The 24,864-nt window shown below is 45.0% G+C and overlaps 1 protein-coding gene and 1 long non-coding RNA gene across 2 annotated transcripts; both read right to left on the bottom strand.

Annotated features, from left to right (window-relative positions):
• Positions 1-2,740: 2,740 nt before the first annotated feature.
• Positions 2,741-16,850, bottom strand: LOC112249616. Its single transcript, XR_006081515.1, has 3 exons — positions 15,974-16,850; positions 14,506-14,649; positions 2,741-2,959 (listed from the first exon to the last, which is right to left on the bottom strand). It is a non-coding gene; the product is annotated as an uncharacterized LOC112249616 (long non-coding RNA).
• A 1,871-nt stretch (positions 16,851-18,721) lies between these two features.
• fbxo22 (F-box protein 22) lies at positions 18,722-24,864 on the bottom strand. Its single transcript, XM_024419229.2, has 7 exons — positions 24,657-24,864; positions 24,066-24,198; positions 23,350-23,437; positions 23,010-23,108; positions 22,040-22,192; positions 20,115-20,280; positions 18,722-19,732 (listed from the first exon to the last, which is right to left on the bottom strand). Exons 1-7 carry the CDS (start codon positions 24,785-24,787, stop codon positions 19,339-19,341), a joined length of 1,164 nt encoding a protein of 387 aa, XP_024274997.2. The 5' UTR covers positions 24,788-24,864; the 3' UTR covers positions 18,722-19,338.

Raw genomic sequence — 24,864 nt, 5'->3', positions numbered from 1 at the left:
CCCTCCCTCCCTACATCCCTCTCTCTCTAAGAGCAGATGAGCCACCTAATGCAGACAGGGAAGGCAATCCACTTGTCTGTAGAGAATCAGAGGACCCCAGGACACATTCCTCTCTGAGATACATCATGAATTTGATGGGCCTGGTGGATTTCCACCTCCTCCCTGTACTGCTGCTATTGATGCCTCCCAACTTCACTTCATCATTCAGCAGCTACGGCAATAAAGCAGGAACATTTCCCTCCCATATCCTTTATAAAGGTGGCGTTCTCTCTCTTTAGAATGTTGTCTTGTTCCCACAGCAGTCAATCCTGAACCAAAAGGGTTCTACCTGGAACCAAAAGGGTTCTTCCTAAACCAAACGGTTTGTTTGACCTAAACTCAAAGGCTTGAGACACTCAAAGGCTAGAGAGTGACCACCATGGACCACAAAATCAAATTGAAAACATGATACAATATTATGGCTGTCAGTAGTTAAATAGTGTTACTAAAGGTCACTAAGAGGAATGAGGTTTGCTGCTGTTGTCCAAGGAGGGTTGATCGATACGGTAATAAGCAGACAGAAGCACGTGCGTAAGCATTCAGGAGCTAACACTGCTGAAACCCACAGAATAATATTGGGTGAATCTCAAGTGCAGGTTCCTCACCTCGGACCTGCCCTCCAATGAGTTTTGCGAAAGAGGTGAGAGGACACAAGGAATCAAGGAAATACAATTGAAATTGACCCATGGTGCCCCCAGGCCTAGAGGACACAGGTTTGACTGACACCTTCCCGTCACCTGGCTAATAGCCTTCTTTAACAGGGATTCACCTTGAGTCCTTTACTATGGAGCCAGTGCCACCTCTGATGCTGAATCCTAATGGAGTGACCCAGCGGAGGAGGAACCAAACACAGGCCTGATAATGATGATTGGTGTTCCATTTAAGGTGCACTCCAGATAGAACAAGTTTGTGCCTCGTGGATTGTTTTTTACTAGGATCCCCGTCTTCCTGGGGTCCACACAAAACATGGAACATGACATAATACAGAACATTAATACACAATAACAGCTCAAGGACAGAACTACATACATAAAAGGCACATGTAGCCTACATATCAATGCCTACATACAAACTATCTAGGTCAGATAGGGGAGAGGAGTTGTGCCGTGAGGTGTTGCTTTATCTGTTTTTTAAAACCAGGTTTGCTGTTCATGTGAGCAATATGAGATGGAAGTGAGTTCCATGCAATAACGGCTCTATATGGGAAATGGGATTTCATTAAATGTAATGTAGCGCATGATAACTTTTACTACTCCCACTGACAGGATTTTTACAAGCAGCCATTTTGCACTAATGACTTGGATATGAAATAGTGATCCTGACAGTAATGTAGTTGAAGTAGTACTGCTGTGGTAACATACAGGTCAAATCACCTTGAAACCAATGATGGACAATTCCTGTGTTTGGGCCCATACACAGCCAGCAGATTTCACAACAAGCAGAACTACAAAAACATTGTGACATAGGCATGGCATTCTCTGTTGTGCAGCAGGGACAGGGAGTAAGTAGCTAGCTACTGTGTGTTGCACTTTTGACATGAAAATGGGGCAAACGAGAGACGTAGCCTGTGAGCTCACAGCATCATGATGAGACAACAACAGTAATGTGTTAGTGTCAGCATTGCACTGCCCACTGTTGACTGTGTGTCTGTAGGATCCATCTGTTTAAGGGGCGCGGCTGATAGCTGGCGAACACTGAGCCTAGTGGAGTGAGACCTGATCTGGTGTCAAACGGAGTGCTTGGAAGGGAAGGTGTGTGTCTGTTTGGGATGCTGGATCGTAAAGCTAAAGCATATGGTGTTGTTTATCTGGACTCACAGGAAGAACCAGGTCTGAGTCACTATTACTGGACAGGATGCCATTGCAATACGGCAATACAGGGACCGTGTTTGTACTGTATAATGAAAGAGACAATCTGTTAAGACCATACAGTAACAGACGTGCAGGGCAGCTAAAATAGCCTGGGACCTCATCCATCACACATCAACCTTACAATTCTGGTTAAGGGTAGAAAATGGAACTGGCAGTGTCACAAGTAAGGTAAACTATGGATATTGCCATATAGGTCTTGGAGGAGCACAATACATTCAGGGGATGTGTTTAGACCTTCATAGGAAATATATGTAGACCAAATAGCAAATATGAATCTGTTTATCACTGATGGACATCCCCTGTGTTGTAGCTACAGTACTGGCTGTGAGTTAAACAGGACCAATGTATCATGAGAATGAACATCATCCATACTTCTCCCTCTGTGTTGGCCAATGTACTATTAGCATAACTGACACAGTACATGGCGGTGTGTTCCTGCCCTCCTTCCCAGCCTTCACTCTGTTAAATGCTTGATGTACTGCATAATTATACATGACACCATATTCAATTACATTATTTCGTCTCACATTCTCAAACCAGAAGCAGGTCGTTTCTGAGGATGGGAATATATCATTTCCAAGGTGTGGAAAGTCATTAATAGAAAAGTCTGCCAGGTCCCAAGATCTTTGCAAACCCTTATGAACCGTTGTAGATGCGTGCAAGGTTTGGACCTGTTTGTGGAATGGCTGAAGTCTGTAAATAAAGCAACAGCGTCTTACCCTTCCCTATTGAGGTTCGTACCTATTGGTGTAATCAATAGCTACCTACTGTACAGTCAGAACGCGTCAGTGCCTTTCAATGGATGAATACAGTTGTATTGCCTCACCCTTCCCTGTTGTCGTCCTCATCCAGGTTAGAGAGGAGCTGTGATCCGGCCAGGGAGAGGTCCAGGTGGGCCAGAGGAAGGTCCCTGTAGCCAAAGCTGACCAGCTGGACAGGAGCCATGCAGGAAGGGTTCATCTCCTGCACACCATGCCTCCTCCACTGGGTCTGGCTGGGATATGATCTCCAGGTCTGATAGGCCTCCAGCCTGCTGCTCCACCACGTCACTAAACACACAGGGAGAGAAGACGACTGTGTTAGCCCACTGAGCTCAAGCCTCTTCACCTTCTAACTCCACTGGCTCTGGCTTCACCCTTTACCTCTAGGTCCTACAACCCAACCGCCTGCTCAACCATTTACCTCCAGGTCCTACAACCCAACCGCCTGCTCAACCATTTACCTCCAGGTCCTACAACTGGAGGTCCTACAACTGGAGGTCCTAAAGCTGGAGATCCAGATCCTATATCAAAGTCTGAGAATCAAAACTATGAGATGATGGTGCTCATGTGTTACTTTGAAACAAACAAAACAGGGAAATAAAGTCCATTGAAGTGCTGTAGAAAAACACTACCATGGCGATTGGGGTGCATCAATGATATCTGATTGAAACACACACAGTGACCTGAGTAGTGGTAGAGGCTGAGCCTCTTCTGTAGGGAGGTACCAGTGCACCATGACAAAGGGAACAAACTAAGCATATCCAGTGATTTGACATTGATTATTGTCTGATATGCATGACTTCCTCCGTTGGGTGGAACAAAAGTTGAAATGATACAAACAGAAAGTTATTGAAAAAGCTCTGTCCTGTCGCACAATAGAACAAATATCAACATTATTCTTTCTCACTCCTGCCAAGTGTTAGCATTTCATCAAACAAGCAGACTGAACTTATAGATGTTAAATCGGTACCTACACTCTTAGAAAAAAAGGTGCTATCTAGAATCTAAAAGGGTTATTTGGCTGTCCCCATAGGAGAACCCTTGAAGAACCCTTTTTGGTTCCAGGTAGAACCCTTTCCACAGAGGGTTCTACATGGAACCCAAAGGGGTTCTCCTATGGGGACAGCTGAAGAACCATTTTGGAACCCTCTTTTCTAAGAGTGTAGGTCAACTGATTTTGCAAACACACACTGAGGGAGCACAAAGCACAACACCTGACACTGTCGTTTCATTCTCCTCTGTAGTATAGTTAAACACCTCTATACAGCTGTGTCAGCACCTCCAGAGTATGTATACTGTAATACATCAGAAGTTTCTATTGTGGGCCAGGCCTCTAGCAGCATCACACAGCCCATCACTCAGCCCATCACACAGCCCATCACACAGCCCATCCACACAGCCCATCACACAGCCCATCCACACAGCCCAGAGCACACAGCCCATCACACAGCCCATCACACAGCCCATCACACAGCCCAGTCACTGCCCATCACACAGCCCATCACACAGCCCATCACACAACCCATCACACAGCCCATCCACACAGCCCATCACACAGCCCATCACTCAGCCCATCACACAGCCCATCACACAGCCCATCTACACAGCCCATCCACAAGCCTCAGTTGTGCCCTGTGGTGCATATTTTTAGACCAGAGCAGATGCGGATGTATCATGTCTGCTGTGACGTTGCTCTCCTCTACCCTCACAAGCCCAGTGGAGTGCCTCACAAGCCCAGTGGAGTGCCTCACAAGCCCAGTGGAGTGACTCACAAGCCCAGTGGAGTGACTCACAAGCCTCCCATTGTCAGATGAGTGGATCGGAGCTCTTACAAATGTGAAGTTAGGAATGAGAGAAGAGGAGGAGGAGTAGGAAGAGAAGTGGGAGAAGATGAGGAGGAGTAGGAAGAGAAGTGGGAGAAGAGGAGGAGGAGTAGGAAGAGAAGTGGGAGAAGAGGAGGAAGATGAGGAGGAGTAGGAAGAGAAGTGGGAGAAGAGGAGGAGGAGTAGGAAGAGAAGTGGGAGAAGAGGAGGAGGAGTAGGAAGAGAAGTGGGAGAAGAGGAGGAAGAGTAGGAAGAGAAGTGGGAGAAGAGGAGGAGGAGAAGGGAGAGAAGAGGGGGGTTCTAAGCAGTCTCCCACTGATTCACAGTCAGTGATTGTCCTCTCTCTCAATTCAATGGGCTTTATTGGCATGGGAAACGTGTTAACATTGCCAAAGCAAGTGAGGTAGATAATCTCTCTCTCTCTCTCTCTCTCTGTGTGTGTGTACTGTGAGGCGCTGTGGAGCACTCTACTGTGCTGTACTGTGAGGCGCTGTGAGGCACTCTACTGTGCTGTACTGTGAGGCGCTCCACTGGGCTGTGCCTTTAGGTTGTGTAATTATGAGACTTCACCGGGATGTGGGGTCTGGGTTTAGAAGGTCAGCCAGTGCTCCAGTTGTACTCTAGCTCAGTCATCCTCCTCATCCTCCCCGTCCTCCTCCTCCTCATCTCATCCTCCCCCTTCTGCACCTGCTCCTCCTCATCTCATCCTCCCCTCCTGCACCTCATCATCTCATCCTCCCCCTGCTCCTCCTTCCCCTCCACCTGCTCCTCCACCTCATCCACCTTCACCTCCTCCTCCACCTTCTACTCCTCCTCCACATCCTCCCCCACCTTCTACTCCTCCTCCTCCACCTCCTCCCCCACCTTCTCCTCCATCTCCACCTCCCCATCCACCTCCACCTTCACTTCCAACTCAAGGCTAAATAAAACAATATCGACCTCCTACATAATGAAAGAAAACCATCTTGTAGTTCCATTATAAGTATTAAGAGATAAGTCAACCGTAATGGTCTGTTGATAGGATCAGGGTTGACCTGTGCAGTTGGAGGGCAGTGCCCCATCACCATCACTAGGACCAGGGTGTGCAGTAAAGTGCTTGTGTTGTGGGGAGTCAGTGGCCTCGGAGGCACCCAGGACCAATCTAATCTCTACAGTGACTCACTAACCTTCACAAGGACGATGGACACGACGGACTGGGAGCAGACCACACCTGGAGTGGTTCCTACTGTATGTCCACGAACAAACACACACACACACACACACTGAATACACACAAACGCACACATGCACACATAGACACACATGCACACACACACGCACACACAGACGCACATACACAAATTAAACACACATAGGCTGCACCCAAGCATACTGTGCATGCTAGCATATCCAGGTGTGTTCTTCTGACACACATTCACATAAGAAATAGTTAAAGAGGTTAACAAGGATTTCTAAGGAAATTCTCACGATAAGCCTGACGGATAACAGTGTCTGTCTTGTGAAACAGAGAGGTTACATGGTACACATAATCAGTGGAGAAAGCTCTCTCTCTCTTACGAGCTTGGCACGCATCATCCCGAGCTGAACCCCCATCTGAAATGTTAATGTGGTCTATGTTTGAAGGCCAGCATTATGACTAATCCCTACTTAATATGCTCCCCTCCAACACTGGTTTTCTTTTTCCAAGTACACAGAGACCTCTGGGAAGAAATACTAGTCAGGAAGTGACTCTTTTACCTCAGAGTGAGGAGTAAATCAGAGTATAACACCTTTATTCACCCATTACATTTACATATACCTGGAATGGTGCTGGCAGCAGCAGAGAAAATATACAGCATCTCACCTTGGATCAAAACACTACTTGAACACAGTAGGCCTAAATGATAGTGACCCTGAGTGTTTCCCAGTGTGGGTTTGTGTACATGAGACAATGACCTTATAAAATGGAGAAAAATAAAATAAATACTACTATTCGACTATAAGTGAGACCAAGTAAGCTCAAGGAACTATAGATGCCACAGTCAAGTTCAGCCTAAAGACGTAAGCCTCCTCTTCAGTCTCCTTGGTCCTCTCGCCCTACACTACACGTCTCCATTAGACCAGACCTGTCCTGGCCTCTCACCATCCCTACTGATCAACACAGCCATCTGATCAGTCATGGCAGACACAAGCTGTTCAGAGCCCCACACCTCATCATCTCATCCCAGCACAACTGCATGTAAAGCAGGGACCCAGTGCTGTGGCTAGCTGCCAATGGAAGTATATGGACAGTAGTGGCCCAAGACTCCTGTTGTCTTGTGTGGCTCAGTTGGTAAGAGATTGTGAGTTAAATTCCCACAGGGATCACAAATGTGTACTACAAAGTCACACAGCAGAAAAGCTCAGGAGAATACTTTATATACAGTACATACATACAGTACATAGAACTCACTCTAAGACAATGGAAAAAGCCATGGCACTCTGCAGAGGTTATGTGTATTAGTGGGAAAGACAAGCAGAGTCTCCCTTGGGGCATTGGGACACATACACACAGCCTGCCCCTTCAGCCAAATGATAGAATTAGAAGTGTTATGGGCCAGGTCGAAAAGGTCATTATTCATGTTGCATAATTGGCTTAAGGCAGTCCACTGACCATACAGAAGGTCACGCAACTGGGAGCAACCACAAAGAAGATCATCGCACCACTTGCAATGTACTGTTTGTGTAAGTTGGACAGACACATCAGTGTTTCATACAGTGGATGGTACTGAGGGGAGGACAGCTCATAATAATAGATGGAACGGAGCCAATGGAAAGGCATCAAACATATGGAAACCATGTGTTCGATGTATTTGATACCATTCCACTGACTCTGCTCCAACCCTTACCACAAGCGCGTTCTCCCCAATTAACGTGCCACCAACCTTCCGGAGTTTCATAATCCAGAAAAGCAACACCAATCCATATTCTAGAGTACTTGGGTTGGTTGGACTAGGCTACAGTATGTGATCAACACACCTTAAAGTACTCAGGTTGTGGAAAGCCCTGCAGAGCTAAGCCCACCCAACCTGGCCAAGTAAAAAGCAGCAGCTGTCTGATTGTAACCACCAGCTGCTGCAGAGAACATTGGAGAAGCTAGACATCAGTATGAGTTAGTGTTCAAGGCTCCACCATATCTAACAGTGTGTTGTTCCATGTGTACAGCATCTCTAGACACTTGATGCACATCTCACTCCACTCCATTCAACCCATGTACATGCTCACTCCACTCCATTCCAACCCATGTACATGCTCACTCCACTCCATCCAACCCATGTACATGCTCACTCCACTCCATCCAACCCATGTACATGCTCACTCCACTCCATCCAACCCATGTACATGCTCACTCCACTCCATCCATCCAACCCATGTACATGCTCACTCCACTCCATCCAACCCATGTACATGCTCACTCCACTCCATCAACCATGTACATGCTCATCCACTCCATTCAACCCATGTACATGCCACTCCATCCAACCCATGTACATGCTCACTCCACTCCACATCCAACCCATGTACATGCTCACTCCACTCCATCCAACCCATGTACATGCTCACTCCACTCCATCCAACCCATGTACATGCTCACTCCACTCCACTCCATCCAACCCATGTACATGCTCACTCCACTCCATCCAACCCATGTACATGCTCACTCCACTCCATCCAACCCATGTAAATGATCACTCCACTCCATCCAACCCATGTACATGCTCACTCCACCCATCCAACCCATGTACATGCTCACTCCCTCCATCCAACCCATGTACATGCTCACTCCACTCCATCCAACCCATGTACATGCTCACTCCACTCCATTCAACCCATGTACATGCTCACTCCACTCCATTCAACCCATGTACATGCTCACTCCACTCCATCCAACCCATGTACATGCTCACTCCACTCCATCAACCCATGTACATGCTCACTCCACTCCATCCAACCCATGTACATGCTCACTCCATGCTCCATCCAACCCATGTACATGCTCACTCCACTCCATCCAACCCATGTACATGCTCACTCCACTCCATCCAACCCATGTACATGCTCACTCCACTCCATCCAACCCATGTACATGCTCACTCCACTCCATCCAACCCATGTACATGCTCACTCCACTCCATCCAACCCATGTACATGCTCACTCCACTCCATCCAACCCATGTACATGCTCACTCCACTCCATCCAACCCATGTACATGCTCACTCCACTCCATCCAACCCATGTACATGCTCACTCCACTCCATCCAACCCATGTACATGCTCACTCCACTCCATCCAACCCATGTACATGCTCACTCCACTCCATCCAACCCATGTACATGCTCACTCCACTCCATCCAACCCATGTACATGCTCACTCCACTCCATCCAACCCATGTACATGCTCACTCCACTCCATTCAACCCATGTACATGCTCACTCCACTCCATTCAACCCATGTACATGCTCACTCCACTCCATCCAACCCATGTACATGCTCACTCCACTCCATCCAACCCATGTACATGCTCACTCCACTCCATCCAACCCATGTACATGCTCACTCCACTCCATCCAACCCATGTACATGCTCACTCCCTCCATCCAACCCATGTACATGCTCACTCCACTCCATCCAACCCATGTACATGCTCACTCCACTCCACTCAACCCATGTACATGCTCACTCCACTCCATCCAACCCATGTACATGCTCACTCCACTCCACTCAACCATGTACATGCTCACTCCACTCCATCCAACCCATCCACAAAGACACACAAATCTACTTCCTAAACTTTCCTTCACCTCTTCCTCTTAGGCTTTGTCTTGATGCCTTTCCTAATATTACAGTATGTGCTAGCCTATGTGTACACTCCATCAGCCTTGACTTTATGCAGGAAATCTCCATAATGATAAATGAGTCTGGTTTCAGGAAGCTGTAGGCATGGCATGTTTCAGACAGGCACAGTGTGACCAGTCTCATCTGACCTTTACAGATACCAGGACTGGGAGACACACTGATGACGAGAGACCCTCCTGGACAGCTGCTGTGCTGTACTGTCAGCAGATGAAAGGTCTTGGCTCTTTACAGTCGGACTGAACTGCAGTGTGTTTGAGGTTACCTGAGGCTCAAAGCTAAGGAGTCTGCGTAGAAAAGTGATCAGTGAAATGGGAATGGGCTGTATTATGATATAGACTTGATTTGTAATATGTTAAACGATATAACTTCCAGAAAGGATTTTCTAGGCAGAAAATCATCAGGAATGAAATAAAGTACCGTTTCAATCCAGACATTTGCTAAGATGCGAATCACCTACAGCATGAAATAGCACCCTCTTCACAACAACAACAAAAACAATTTGTTTCCTGCTACTAAACCTAGATGCATGTAATGGAGACTTCCTAACAGATTCCTTGTTATCTTCTGTAATAGATGAGGTCTAATAGATCAGCTGGCCCAAGCATCCATCCATCCCTTTGTTACTGTTCTGCTTGGAAAAGACTCTGCTCAGACAGACACCATGTGCTTGTCAACCTCAGCATGCTGAACAACAGAGGCAGAGCCCTCCAACCTCCCCACCCTCCTGTTGGCATTGAATAAACAACAGGGTAAACAGCAACGGAGAGAAAGATGAATGGTGCTGTCCTGCAACCAACCCTTCAGAATCTTAAACAACTGGGCCCAAAGATAGGCTACAGCCCTACGCCACTGACTGAGCAAGACAGAGTGACAGAATAGAATTGGACCGACAGGGCACAGAATAAATCCACTCCCCTGACTGGCTGTCACACAAACGGACAGAGAACAGTGAAGGAGGGCTTTTCATTTCCCATTCATTTATTACAGGTTTGGATAATGAGCATGGCTAGTTACATACAGCCTGCTGAAGACTAATAATTAAGTCAAGTGAGACCAAATAAGCTCAAGGAACTATAGATGCCACAGTCAAGTTCTGGCCTAAAGACGTAAGCCTCCTCTTCAGTCTCCTTGGTCCTCTCGCCCGACACTACACGTCTCCATTAGACCAGACCTGTCCTGGCCTCTCACCATCCCTACTGATCATGCAACTGGGAGTAACCACTAAGAAGATCATCACTGCATAAGCAATTGTTAATTAATCGGGTATGTTTCTCCATGGAAATGTTGAACTATCTTGTTTCTATCTCTTTATCGCTCTCTCTTTCTATCTCACACACAAACACATTCTCTCTCACACACACACTCATCAATAAATCAACCAATCAAAAGACTTGAGGATAGCAAGAAAAAATGGCAAGGTAAGAGGAAATATGTGAAAGAGCGGCTAGACTGCAGAATTCCAAATGAGCTGACCGATGAGGTGCCCCTCTGCAATATCATTGAGCTCTGCCTCTGTAACAGGGCCATTGTCATTTTCCCTCTCTCTCTCTCTCTCTCTCTCTCTCTCTCTCTACAAATGGCTCTCTCTCTCACAAGATAAAATCCCTTTCTCCCTCTCAAATCTGTCTCTGTCTCCCTTTTGTCTCCTTTTCTGTCTCTCTCTCCCTCTCGCTATCTCTCTCTCTCACTTTCTCTGTGTGTGTGCATGTGTGTCAGTGTGTTTGCGTGCATGCCTGTGTGTACAATACCATATTTATTATTCAGGAAGAGAGGTGAGAGGAGGTCAGAGAAGTCTGGTAAAGAGGGAAACGTCTTACTGAGCACAGATCATGTTCTGGGGGGAGAGATATCTGACTGAGCACAGATCATGTTCTGGGGGGAGAGATATCTGACTGAACACAGATCATGTTCTGGGGGAGAGATATCTGACTGAGCACAGATCATGTTCTGGGGGAGAGATATCTGACTGAGCACAGATCATGTTCTGGGGGAGAGATATCTGACTGAGCACAGATCATGTTCTGGGGGAGATATCTGACTGAGCACAGATCATGTTCTGGGGGAGATATCTGACTGAGCACAGATCATGTTCTGGGGGAGATATCTGACTGAGCACAGATCATGTTCTGGGGGAGATATCTGACTGAGCACAGATCATGTTCTGGGGGACAGAAACACATGTTCTGGGGGAGATATCTGACTGAGCACAGATCATGTTCTGGGGGAGAGATATCTGACTGAGCACAGATCATGTTCTGGGGGAGAGATATCTGACTGAGCACAGATCATGTTCTGGGGGACCATCTGACTGAGCACAGATCATGTTCTGGGGGAGAGATATCTGACTGAACACAGATCATGTTCTGGGGGAGAGATATCTGACTGACTGCACAGATCATGTTCTGGGGGAGAGAATGAGCTGAGCACAGGTCATGTTCTGGGGGAGGAGCTTACTGAGCACAGGTCATGTTCTGGGGGAGATCTTACTGAGCACAGGTCTGTTCTGGGGGAGACATCTTACTGAGCACAGGTCATGTTCTGGGGGAGAGAGATCTTACTGAGCACAGGTCATGTTCTGGGGGAGACATCTGACTGAGCACAGGTCATGTTCTGGGGGAGAGATATCTGACTGAACACAGGTCATGTTCTGGGGGAGAGATATCTGACTGAACATGGGTCATGTTCTGGGGAGAGAGATCTTACTGAGCACAGGTCATGTTCTGGGGGAGAGAGAGATCTTACTGAGCACAGGTCATGTTCTGGGGGAGACATCTGACTGAGCACAGGTCATGTTCTGGGGGAGAGATATCTGACTGAACACAGGTCATGTTCTGGGGGAGATATCTGACTGAGCACAGGTCATGTTCTGGGGGAGGGAATCTGTCTGAACACAGGTCATGTTCTGGGGAGAGAGATATCTGACTGAACACAGGTCATGTTCTGGGGGAGAGATATCTGACTGAACACAGGTCATGTTCTGGGGGAGACATCTGACTGAGCACAGGTCATGTTCTGGGGGAGATATCTGACTGAGCACAGGTCATGTTCTGGGGGAGACATCTGACTGAGCACAGGTCATGTTCTGGGGGAGATATCTGACTGAGCACAGGTCATGTTCTGGGGGAGATATCTGACTGAGCACAGCTCATGTTCTGGGGGAGAGATATCTTACTGAACACAGGTCATGTTCTGGGGGAGATATCTGACTGAGCACAGGTCATGTTCTGGGGGAGATATCTTACTGAACACAGGTCATGTTCTGGGGGAGATATCTGACTGAGCACAGATCATGTTCTGGGGGAGAGATATCTGACTGAGCACAGGTCATGTTCTGGGGGAGATATCTGACTGAGCACAGGTCATGTTCTGGGGGAGACATCTGACTGAGCACAAGTCATGTTCTGGGGGAGAGATATCTGACTGAGCACAGGTCATGTTCTGGGGGAGATATCTGACTGAGCACAGGTCATGTTCTGGGGGAGAGAGATCTTACTGAGCACAGGTCATGTTCTGGGGGAGAGAGATCTTACTGAGCACAGGTCATGTCTGGGGGAGAGAGATCTTACTGAGCACAGGTCATGTTCTGGGGGAGAGAGATCTTACTGAGCACAGGTCATGTTATGGGGGAGAGAGATCTTACTGAGCACAGGTCATGTTCTGGGGGAGAGATCTTACTGAGCACAGGTCATGTTCTGGGGGAGAGAGATCTTACTGAGCACAGGTCATGTTCTGGGGGAGAGAGATCTTACTGAGCACAGGTCATGTTCTGGGGGAGAGAGATCTTACTGAGCACAGGTCATGTTATGGGGGAGAGAGATCTTACTGAGCACAGGTCATGTTCTGGGGGAGAGAGATCTTACTGAGCACAGGTCATGTTCTGGGTGGGAGAGAGATCTGACTGAGCACAGGTCATGTTCTGGGGGAGAGAGATCTTACTGAGCACAGGTCATGTTACTTACTGAGCACAGGTCATGTCCTGGGGGGAGAGAGATCTTACTGGATGGTCATGTTCTGGGGGAGAGAGATCTTACTGAGCACAGGTCATGTCCTGGGGGAGAGAGATCTTACTGAGCACAGGTCATGTTCTGGGGGAGAGAGATCTTACTGAGCACAGGTCATGTTCTGGGGGAGAGAGATCTTACTGAGCACAGGTTATGTTCTGGGTGGGAGAGATATCTGACTGAGCACAGGTCATGTTCTGGGGGAGAGATCTTACTGAGCACAGGTCATGTTCTGTGGGAGAGAGATCTTACTGAGCACAGGTCATGTTCTGGGGGAGAGATCTTACTGAGCACAGGTCATGTTCTGGGGGAGAGAGATCTTACTGAGCACAGGTCATGTTCTGGGGGAGAGAGATCTTACTGAGCACAGGTCATGTTCTGGGGGAGACATCTTACTGAGCACAGGTCATGTTCTGGGGGAGAGAGAGCTACTGAACACAGGTCATGTTCTGGGGGAGAGAGATCTAAGCACAGGTCATGTTCTGGGGGAGAGAGATCTTACTGAGCACAGGTCATGTTCTGGGGGAGAGAATTCCTACTGAGCACAGGTCATGTTCTGGGGGAGAGACATCTTACTGAGCACAGATCATGTTCTGGGAGAGAGAGATCTTACTGAGCACAGGTCATGTTCTGGGGGAGAGAGATCTTACTGAGCACAGATCCTGTTCTGGGAGAGAGAGATCTGTGAGCACAGGTCATGTTATGGGGGAGAGATTCTTACTGAGCACAGGTCATGTTATGGGGGAGAGAGATCTTACTGAGCACAGGTCATGTTATGAGGAGAGAGATCTTACTGAGCACAGGTCATGTTATGGGGGAGAGAGATCTTACTGAGCACAGGTCATGTTATGGGGGTAGAGAGATCTTACTGAGCACAGGTCATGTTATGGGGGAGAGAGATCTTACTGAGCACAGGTCATGTTCTGGGAGAGAGAGATCTTACTGAGCACAGGTCATGTTATGGGGGAGAGAGATCTTACTGAGCACAGGTCATGTTATGGGGGAGAGAGATCTTACTGAGCACAGGTCATGTTCTGGGGGAGAGAGATCTTACTGAGCACAGGTCATGTTCTGGGGGGGGGAGGGACAGAGAGGAGATACACACACTGGGTGGTGGAATGTACTATACTTACTGAGGGTTAGCCATGTTGGTGGATGGTGATGGCGATGGAGAGAGGAAGAGGAGGAGGCTATGATCTTCACTCAGTTCTCAGTCAGGCTATGCCTCTCTTCTGAGTTCACCACACCAGATAGACTCTGCTGGACTCATGTTGAACCTGGGGATTGAATTAAATATCAATTACACCTGACATGTACTACAACCATATTACATCCGTATTACACTAAGATGTTCATGAGTTCAGCAAAACATTGTATACTGGCACCAGAAACAGTATGGGGATACTGAGACAATAAAGAACTATAATTGTAGCTTGAAGAGTAACCTTCAAAGTAAAAGATGATTCATTCTATGTCTATGGTAAGAGCACATCACCTGCATGTCTGCTGGATAATACTCCTAAAGAGCTGCTCTCACCATAGAATGAGTCCATTGTTGAGTTACTGCTGGGAAAATCCATTACGCTTGACACAGGACATGCATGAGTGAAAACCTACCCAGGTGCTTGGTCTTTATTTAGATATGATTGATGACAGACAGTGACACATTATTATGGCAGTCCCCCGAGAGTATGGTAGGCTATGTATGAGTCATTCAATAACACTTTAAACGCAAGACATACACTACAGTACCAATACTTTAAATGGAGAAGATGTGAGAGACATTACAGGTCAAATCTTTCTGTGTTGCCCATCATTACATTTCAGATGGTGCTGGTGAGAAGGTATATTGAGAGACTTCTACTAAAGACTACAACAACTGGAGGTTGTTAGCACATCCCAACTTACTGTATAAAGGGTTATGTTAAGCAAATTCTCTTGAATACCCTTTTTTCGACCATGGTGTTTGAATGGTGAGAGTTCATAGAATGTGCTTTGCCTGATCAGCACAAAATATCAAGTAGAGGCCTGTCCACTGGTCTCTGCATGACCTTAATAAACTACAGGAGCCTATCAGTTCAGATCCATCTCGCCTCTAATCTACTTACTACATAGTGCACTACATTTAAGTGAGCCTATGTAGGCCATTTGGAACATGCGCTGGGTCTCACACAGTTCATTGAATAGTAAAGTAGGCTAACGGACCCCTTACTTCATAACTGAGGTTTCTTCACACTTACTTCATTTTACAAGGCTTTTCTGTAGTATTGCATAAAATTCAAAGCACAACTCAGCCCCATATCCAAAAACCAAACTGACAGGTAGCTTGACATGCAAATGTTTGCCTCCCTGTTCAGGAAATAATAATAATGTAACCCTACTGGAAAGTGTAATTGAAACGGACTAAACCAAGCATTAATCCACGTTAGGACTATACTTCGTCGCTGTAGTACCTGAATATAGAAGCAGAGACTCGAGAGACTATAGTAGCCTAGTGCGTAAAGCGGGGGTGGTCCCCGTTGGAGGCTACACCGAGGGAGTGCCCCGGCAATGTACAACTAATCTATTATTCAGTTTTCAACCAAAGAAGAACCTTCCTACCTGTCTTGATTTACATTGTTGACAGTCTAATAGAGCCTCCCGTTGGCCGCGTGCTCGTGATAATGTCTCCCTCTGTGATGATCAGCACGAGTGAGGCTCGTGCTCCAAACTCGTGGCAATGTGTAGGCTGCTGCCTTCCTTAGCACTTTTACATTGGACAAGCACCCTGCTGCTGCTGCTTAGAATCCTTTGCAAAACGAAAAGACTGGAGCCGAAATGCAAGCACCATCGTCGTTCAGCAAGATTATCTTAAGTGTCCCTGACTGACCACCAAATAACCAGCATCATTGGAGAGTGGAGGAAGAAAGGTCAGAACGTTGTGTGTGTTGTTGGCTGCACCGCTCCAAAATTGCTAGTGAGGGTTGAGGGCTTCCCCCGCGATCGCAGAAGGGACTCCTTGCTGCCGAATATAGACCTCTTCCACAAGGAGCTGTCTAGGTGCTGAAAACGTGATTAACCTCCGGTTTCTCTAGTGCCGCGCTGTGATGCCTGGCTCTCTCCCTTTCAAAACCGAGAATAGTAGCATAATCCCCGCGAAACAACGTCAAAAACCATGCCGTTTATTTTCTTGCCGAATAGGGGCAGTATCGAAGCTATAACATTGTAATTGCTTTGCTTCGGTCACGAATCACATGTTTGCTCTCTGTTGATTCTAGTTCCAAATCCTGATAACCGAATGAAAACTGAAGTACAGTCACCTCACTTGATTTGTAGGCCTATAGCTTTATGCTCGAGCTGCCTTTCTCCATGTCCATAGGCTTTACGTTTTTATCGTTTCACAAATTCAAGATACTATGGGAATATAAATGATCTTTCTACCAATTGGCTTAACAGTTTGTCATTCACCAGGAATAGCCAGTCGATGGTTAGAGCGCACATCAATCAATCTCATAGCGTCTTCGCAGCCTTATATCAAACACGCCTGCTTGTCAAGGTTAGGCTTTCGGAAATGGTCGATTAGAAATAATTGTAGTCTATGATAGAGCAATTCTGAACAATTAGGCCTGTTATATAAGAAAACATATATGTAAATGGCAGGTTTTACTATTCTGTTATTCTTTCATTTAAATGTTAATATGAGTACATTGGTTGTAGAATATGATATTGGAAGATATTCTGAAAATAATTAGATGAACATTTTTTTTCTCCATTATGATAAATCAGGATACCTAAACCTAGAGAAAGCCAGAGAGTGAGGAGACATTTCAATGTCAGTCATTTATTTAAATGTATTGAATTTGAAATAAATCAAACATATTTGGCACACATAGTTGAAAAGTGCTTGTAACCTTAAACATTTTGCTCATCATATTAATTCCAGGGAAAACGATTTAAAGAACCATTTTAAAATAATCCCATTAGCTCTACACAGAATGGTTGTGTGGTAACATTACTGTGTTGTCTAATGAACATAATGAAAGTGTATAAGGTAACAAAGATGCATGTTCCTAAAATATGTCTGCTACAGATGAAAACCTCTTACATTTTTGGGAAAAGGGTCACAGAAAACTAACAGTGATCTTACATTTACTATACTGAAAAGTTATACCTTAAAATAGCTTATTCTAAATTAAAAAATGATGCAATCAAAACCATTTAGCCAAACATATAGGTTGGTCAAAATTGCACATTCATCTCCAAATAACTGTTTTGAACTTCCTAAACATTTCTCATGTGTTCATACCTTCATACCTATTTTCAGAACATCTACCTCATACCTTCATAAACAAAACAAATACTGTCATCAGGAATGTCTTCAGAATTATAATATGTTCGGAAATTCAATGAATGAAGCAGAATATTGTACAGAATCCCAACTACAAAACTGTTTGTACATGGTATGTTTATCACACAATCATATAATGGCTGGAATACCCTGTTTGGGAGTGGAACATGTAAAATAACACATTTTAAAACCACCAGTTCCAATGAAGCAACAAATATGAAGACAAGACAGTATGAACAGACACAGAAAGATTTTGTCTAAACCACAGAATACATTTGAGTAAATAGAAGCTAGAGGCAATTCCACAATAACAGCAAAACCCTCATTCTGTTACCAAACACTTCATCTTTTAAAAAAATATATGTTTTTTTTAAACTAGGCACGTCAGTTAAGAACAAATTCTTATTTACAATGACGGCCTACTGTCTTGTTCAGGGGCAGAACGACAGATTTTTACCTTGTCAGCTCAGGGATTCGATCTAGCAATCTTTTGGTTACTGGCCCAACGCTCTAACCACTAGGCTACCTGCCGCCCCACTTTTCACTGTTCTGTTCTTCAAGTAAATGTCTTTATAAAAGTCATCCTTATGCATAGAGTTGTATGGTTGGTTTAACTTTGCAATCATTGCTTTCTGTTTGACGTGAAAATCAAGAGTCTCAGCCTCACTCTGTTATCGTGGAATTGCCCAGTGTGTGAAATAGTCCTATAAAGGTAGTAGGAATAGGCCTTGATATAATTGCATTTCAAAAAGGGTTTCTCCATATCTAACACTAAAAGAGGGGCATGTGTCAAAGCAGATACAGGAGAAAACATTGAAATCAAGACAAACTGATATTTTCTCAAAGGTTCAAAACATGTTACTTTCCTTTATCTTCTTAACTAAAAAGTGCCTGATCGGTAATCTCAACAATTATTTATAATGATTCATAACAATTATATTTGTTAATTGGACATCAAGTGTCAGTAACTTTTCACTATAAGGTGTAAGAAACCATCTGGTCAAGATTAGTTAGTTAGTTTCAGTTCTTTGTTTTGAATATGAGCGTAACATTTGGTGAGTAATTCAGGATAATATATATGTGTTTTAAATGGGGAAGTCCACTGTATTATTTTGTAACAGAGGACTGAGATGAATGGACAGTATTTTCTTCTCTGATTCCCATCAGCACCTTGTTAAACTCACTAACATATCAGCAATATTTCCTATTCAAGTTTCAAACTGATCAATGCAGGATCAAGTAACTATTTGCCTCTATTGCAGCAGATAAAACATTGCATTTCCCTTCCAAAGTTGACAAAGTTAAAACTTTACATTGGGAAAAGTTGAACACAACAAAAAGAAAGACATGTACATGTTGTAAGCCACTTCAAACAGCATCACATACCACCATGGCTGAGAGAGAAGATTCTACAACCAAAATGTTGTTGATCCTGATTGTTACGTGCACAGACAGTCTTCTGAACGAGACACCAGGGTTGTATTCATTAGGGCACACCGTTTCAAAACGGGTGTTTCTTATTGGACCAGTTAAGATAGTACCTCTCTGCTTCTTCTGGTTTTCTTCTGTTTCGTACCTAATCAATAGGAACCTGAAGTGAACAAACTGTAGTTTGAATGTAAATATGACCATCGACCCCTCAACCAAGGTGAACTAGGGTCATAACAGTGGTGTATCCATGCTGCAGACTGTCTGTATCCGTGTCACACAGAGTATAGTCCTCCTTCACGATACGATCACACCCAATCTCCCCGTTACCAAAGAAGCCAAACAGTGGGATGTTGGGGAACACCTTGCGGAAGGTGTCAGCCTCCACGTTACGTTGGTTGTTGTAATAGTTGTGTCCGCGGCCCACGCAGGCAAACATGAAGCCCAGGGTGTTCCTCTCTGGGAGGTTGGCGGCTTTCAGTCTCCGTATGGTGGCCTCGGCTGCCTTGGGGCTGCTCACGTCCTGCTCCAGGAGAACACTGGCCCCCTGGATCCTTGGACCGCTCAGAGCCAGACCCACCACGCCGTACGACCCCTGGCCACAGCTACAGAGAAAGACAGACCACTGTCACATAACTATATAGTAATACTATAAGCTAAACCCTAACCCCGGGACCACTCAGGGCCAGACCTACACCACGGCACCAGCCCCAGCAACAGTTACAGAGAACGATCGCGGGACAGACAAAAACAAAGTCACAGCTGCATAGTAAGAGTAGGGATTCCCAAACTTTTCATGTCAGGGCCCTCTGAATATGATGAGCTCCAGCTGAGGACCCCCACTACCTTAAAAAATATGTTGTTTTGCCGCTTGGTAGATTACTAGGAGGTCGCAATAAATAAGACCCCAGACCCATGTTTGAGAACTCCTGACCCTTCTCAGCATTGAAAAGAACAGTACATGTTACAGATCACTCAGGTACTCACCACTCTCTTTCAGGGGAGAAGACATTCTCCACATGGCCCCCAGCGATGAGAGCCTTGCTGCGTGCCAAAGGCTCCAGGACCTGGTTAAGGAAGCGGGCTGCTCCGGGTTTGTAGGCCTCATAGCCAAAGAGAAGCACCACGCGCAGATCAGGGTTATTCACCAGCCCTGAGGGGACAGGACGACAACAGAGAGGGGTCAGAAATGGAATCATATTATGGTGGACGGTTGGCTAAAGCCAAGGATGTGTTTAGCACACTGTAGAAATCTCTTTTCTGTAAATATTGGTATTTATCACACACTCATATACTAATCCTAGTATCAACTTTACACTGCAGGGTTTGTATTGGGCTAGAACAAGACCGGCACTGACCAGCTTAATGGTTGACTGTGGTACCCCTATGTGGGAGAGCGGAGAAAGGTATATTTCTGAACTGGTCATTGTCATGATGCTGGCCTGGGCTAGGTTTATGACAGTCATAAATACCTTTCCCCCCCTCTTCCTCTCTCTACCCTACTGATGTGACTATTGAACATCCCTTGGTTAGAATAGAAATTCTGGGAACATCAGCAGGTGGGAGGAAATTAACCATATTTTGGTTATCCAACCAGTTGAACATATGCGTTGGTACTTTATGAATATGATGTCAGTTCAGTTGTCATCTGAGACATTCTCATCAATGATAGGATGACATAAACGGTACAGTGGAAAGACTACACATTATAGTTATCAGGTTCACATGGAATTGTTGTGCAATTTAAATGTTTGAATATTAAATTATTTGTGAGGGGATGAAATGTGATTTTAGCTTCTAAAATGTGACAATTAGGTTTTCATGAGAGAATTAGGCCCGACTCAGTGGCCCGCCCACGTGAAGAGACATTGGCGATAAACTATGAAACACGCCCTCCTCTCCCTTCCTATATAAAGCCTTGACGACAATATAACTTCCTGTTCCGGGTACATTAGGATGACGATCCGATGTCAGAAGGGTTCAGATAACTACAGAACGAAGCCAACCTCAGCGTGAACTTTGGTTGCGAATGGTATGAACTTTGAACTCTCTTATTCGCTACAGAAGTGATACCACCTATCCGTTGAGTTAGCAACAGCAGCTGCAAACGTGGGCTAGGAAAGAACAGACAGAGTATCTCGTCTACCACACAACGACGTTACTACAACGTATCCAATTTACCACCAGAGACATTCATCCGAGGACAGGAAGATCTCTGTTGGCCAACACGACCAGCATCTACGACCAACATACCGAAGCACAGCTCAGAGTAAATATTTATTGCATTTCCCTTTTCCAAATGGGCGGTAATTTAGAATGCATAAGATTCTGTATTTACGATAGAGTAGCTGTCTACGGCCCGATAGAGACATTACTTCTCCCTTTGTTCTTCAGTCTTCCCGCTCTTTCACTCAAACCCAACCCACTTTTTTGTGTAACCAGCTGTCATATCTGTTTCGTACGCTAGGGACGTTTTCCTTTATTACATCATTTGTAATCAAGGTATGATTAATTCTGTGTATATGTAATTGTGTGATTAGTTATGTATTTAGTAAATAAATAATTAAACCCAATTTTGTATTGCTGATTCAACTTGTTAGCCAGGGTTCGTGAAGATAACCAAGAATTTACAACTTTCAGATGAGACTGAATAAGGCGACGATTAAATATTGACTGCTATTGATGTAAAATATTACTAGGTCTTTAAGAGTTTATTCGGAAGATAACTGCTCTATAAATATTATTTTGTGGTGCCCCGACTTTCTAGTTAATTACATTTACATGATTAGCTCAATCAGGTAATATTAATTACAGAGAAAGGATTATATAGAATAGCATGTCATATCACTTAATCCGGCACACTCAAAGACACGACATCATCATAACTTCAACTCCCAGTCGGTCTCAGCAACCTGCTTCCTCCAGGTGTGACTCTGAGATGGTGCGTTTGCAGAAGTGAAAGGGGCGGATGTCCACTCCCTCCATCCTAGGGAACATGATAGCGTAGCCAGCTTCTCCTTCTTGGAACTCCTTCGGTGGACCCGAGTGGGAGCCACTGGGAGTTACTGTGGGGGAAGATGAAGAGAGACTCAGAGCAACTCTTGGGAGGACATTGGAAGTTTGCTTTAAAAAAATCTACATTTTGGCAAATGCCTTCTTCAGGGTTACTGTGGGAAAAGGCAAAGGACAAATCATACTGTCAACCAATGTCCTTTTCCTTATATTGGTAAATGTATGATGTATATTTAAAGTAGTTAGCTAGCTAACAGTAATTGCATTTTAACATATTGCATGGTGTTCCACTTCCCTGGTTCTCTAAGCACTCAATGTATGTGACATAACACTATTTAACACATAACAAATCAATATTACCTAGCTAGATTTTCAGTTCGCGAACAAAGACACTATCTGCATACTTGGTTGATGGAGTGTCACTTCTCTCCAGCTTAGTGATTATATAGAGGAATACAGAGCACAGATCCTGTTGTCAGTCCTGGAATACTAGGGTATCTATCAACATATCTAGTCGCCATGCTTCTCTTCCCAGCTCCAAAGCAGAGCACCCTATGTTAATAAGGCAGGGGGAGATTAATGTGGACCATCCCCTGTTGACAGGTGACCCATTCCTCTGTGATACGCTTAAGTGAGCTGGTTAACATTCAAAAACTGGTAGATGAGAATGCACAACACGCATCAAAGAGGAAAGGACCTGAATGTCATGTACTGGCAGCAGCCTGTGTCATGAATTATGGCACAAGAGCTAGCTATCAGTGGTTAGTGTTGTAGGAATTATGTGTTATAACATATTATAACACATGGAATAGTTACCACACAGTGTTCTGGTCATTAGGAAGGGAAATATGAAAATACTGTGGTTCTTACAAACAACACCAGGCGTGGCGATGGCCATGATGTCACATCCATTGGGGAACAGCCTGTTCAGTTCCTCCACTGAGTCTGGACTGTGGTGGGTCTTGCGTGCTGCAAGAGGGGATACAGGTTAGAACATGCCTTACATTTAGATTGTTACTGACTGGGACTCTAATATAAGCAGCAGGTTTCACAACTTAGCCTTCAACTTTTAATAACTTACCACATGTTTAGTAACAAAACTAAATGGAAGTTAGCTAGTAGATAAGAGGCCACAGTACTTTTTACTTCTCGGCCCAGCATTATTAGTGTGCTTTACTACAGAGTAGTAAATGTACATGTTACGTCTTACCCTTTTTCTGTTTGTAGGAAGAGTCTTGTCCACTGAAGGTCTCGCTGTCCACCATAACCAAGACTGTTTTGGGTAGCAGGTATACATTCTGCAAACATTAAGAGAGAGGTGTTTCTACAGTTTTCAATAATGTCAGACTCCACATAGTCTTCCACTGTAGGAGCCAGGCTATAACTTTACTGTGTTCTACTAGCCTACTTGTAGGGCTGTTGCAACAGCATACAGATAGAAATGCATTTATGTCGAACAAGCATGCCTCTGGCTAATCTCAGTTAACCCAGAACTAAAGTCTTGTGTAATTGGTCAGATGCTCAATTAAGTTCTGGGTCTGTACATGTTAAGAGATGAGATGCTAAATGAGGAGTGGAACCGGATTGAAGAGATCCACTCTTTGCAAGTTATGGGTAAATGTATGGGCCAGATGTCCCCTCCCCTTCCAAAATTAGAAAATATGGTAACACCTGCGAAATCTTGATTTGTCCAAATATAAAACCAGTGACTAAAAACTGGAACTACTTCTGCTCGTTATCAATCAGCGCTCATAGTATAAAGACAGATCTACGGTACCATTTATGTTTGTCGTCTGTTCACAAGATACTACTCTCTGGCATGTAATCATGTCAGCTCTATTCATGACACTTCTGTCAACAATTCATGAACGTTCTCCTGAAAGAGACCCTGTTGTAATTTATTGTGTTTTCAGTAGTCAAACTGACCTCCACTTCTTCTGCCAGGCTGTGGCAGAGAGCATGGCCGTCATAGTTGGACGGTCCAGAGGCAGACACCCACGTCAACTTCTGCTGGACCCTCAGTACTCTCCGTGCACAGTTCATCCACAGTCTGCAAACACTGCACAATAAGGAAGACAGTCGTCGTTAGCTCTCACTCATCCTGGCATGGCAAGGAAGTTGTTTAAAAAACATGATACCTACGACCAGTCTGGGGATAACTTGCTAACGTTAGCTAGATTCCAAGCATTTCTTAGCTAGCTAATTTAGCTGTCAAACACTAATCTGTAATACAAGATTATTACTAAAATACTGTTGTGCTACCTGTTAGCTAGCTAACGTATGCTAGTTTCACATGGCAAGCAAAACGTATACAGCTAACAGATACATTTAGTGTAGATTGCTAGTTAGCTACATATATTCAGTTCCAGTCCTGTTTAGAACTTGAAACGTGCATTGCCATTGTTGATAAAAACCAGGTGCTCGCTAACGTTAGCTAGCTAGCTGACTGTGGCTAATCGGTCAGTGTTATCCGGAATCCTTGGCTACCTAAAGTTAGCTAGCTAGCTAGTCACTTACCAAGCAATTTGGAGCAGGGATTTGGTTGGTACAAACGTCAAAATTCTCTCCACTACTTCTGCCACATTACTGAGAATGTATTCTGCCGTGCATTCATCTGAAACGCCAGAAAAGTCTGTATTTCCATCCATATTTCCTTCGCAAGATCTTGGCAGCTAGCTACGGATTTGTCTTTTGACCTTTCACTAATGCAAATTGCATAGCTAAA

The sequence above is a fragment of the Oncorhynchus tshawytscha genome, unplaced genomic scaffold, assembly GCF_018296145.1.
Source record: "Oncorhynchus tshawytscha isolate Ot180627B unplaced genomic scaffold, Otsh_v2.0 Un_contig_6317_pilon_pilon, whole genome shotgun sequence".
Lineage (NCBI taxonomy): Eukaryota > Metazoa > Chordata > Actinopteri > Salmoniformes > Salmonidae > Oncorhynchus > Oncorhynchus tshawytscha.
This window is presented reverse-complemented; position numbering and strand designations above follow the sequence as displayed.

Excerpts from the sequence above, each read along its gene's own strand:
- fbxo22 (XM_024419229.2), bottom strand. The coding sequence starts at position 24,787 with ATGGATGGAAATACAGACTTTTCTGGCGTTTCAGATGAATGCACGGCA. Across the intron at positions 23,109-23,349 it reads TTCCTACAAACAGAAAAAGG|CACGCAAGACCCACCACAGT; the intron begins GTAAGACGTAAC and ends CCCCTCTTGCAG. Across the intron at positions 22,193-23,009 it reads CGCCACGCCTGGTGTTGTTT|TAACTCCCAGTGGCTCCCAC; the intron begins GTAAGAACCACA and ends CTTCCCCCACAG.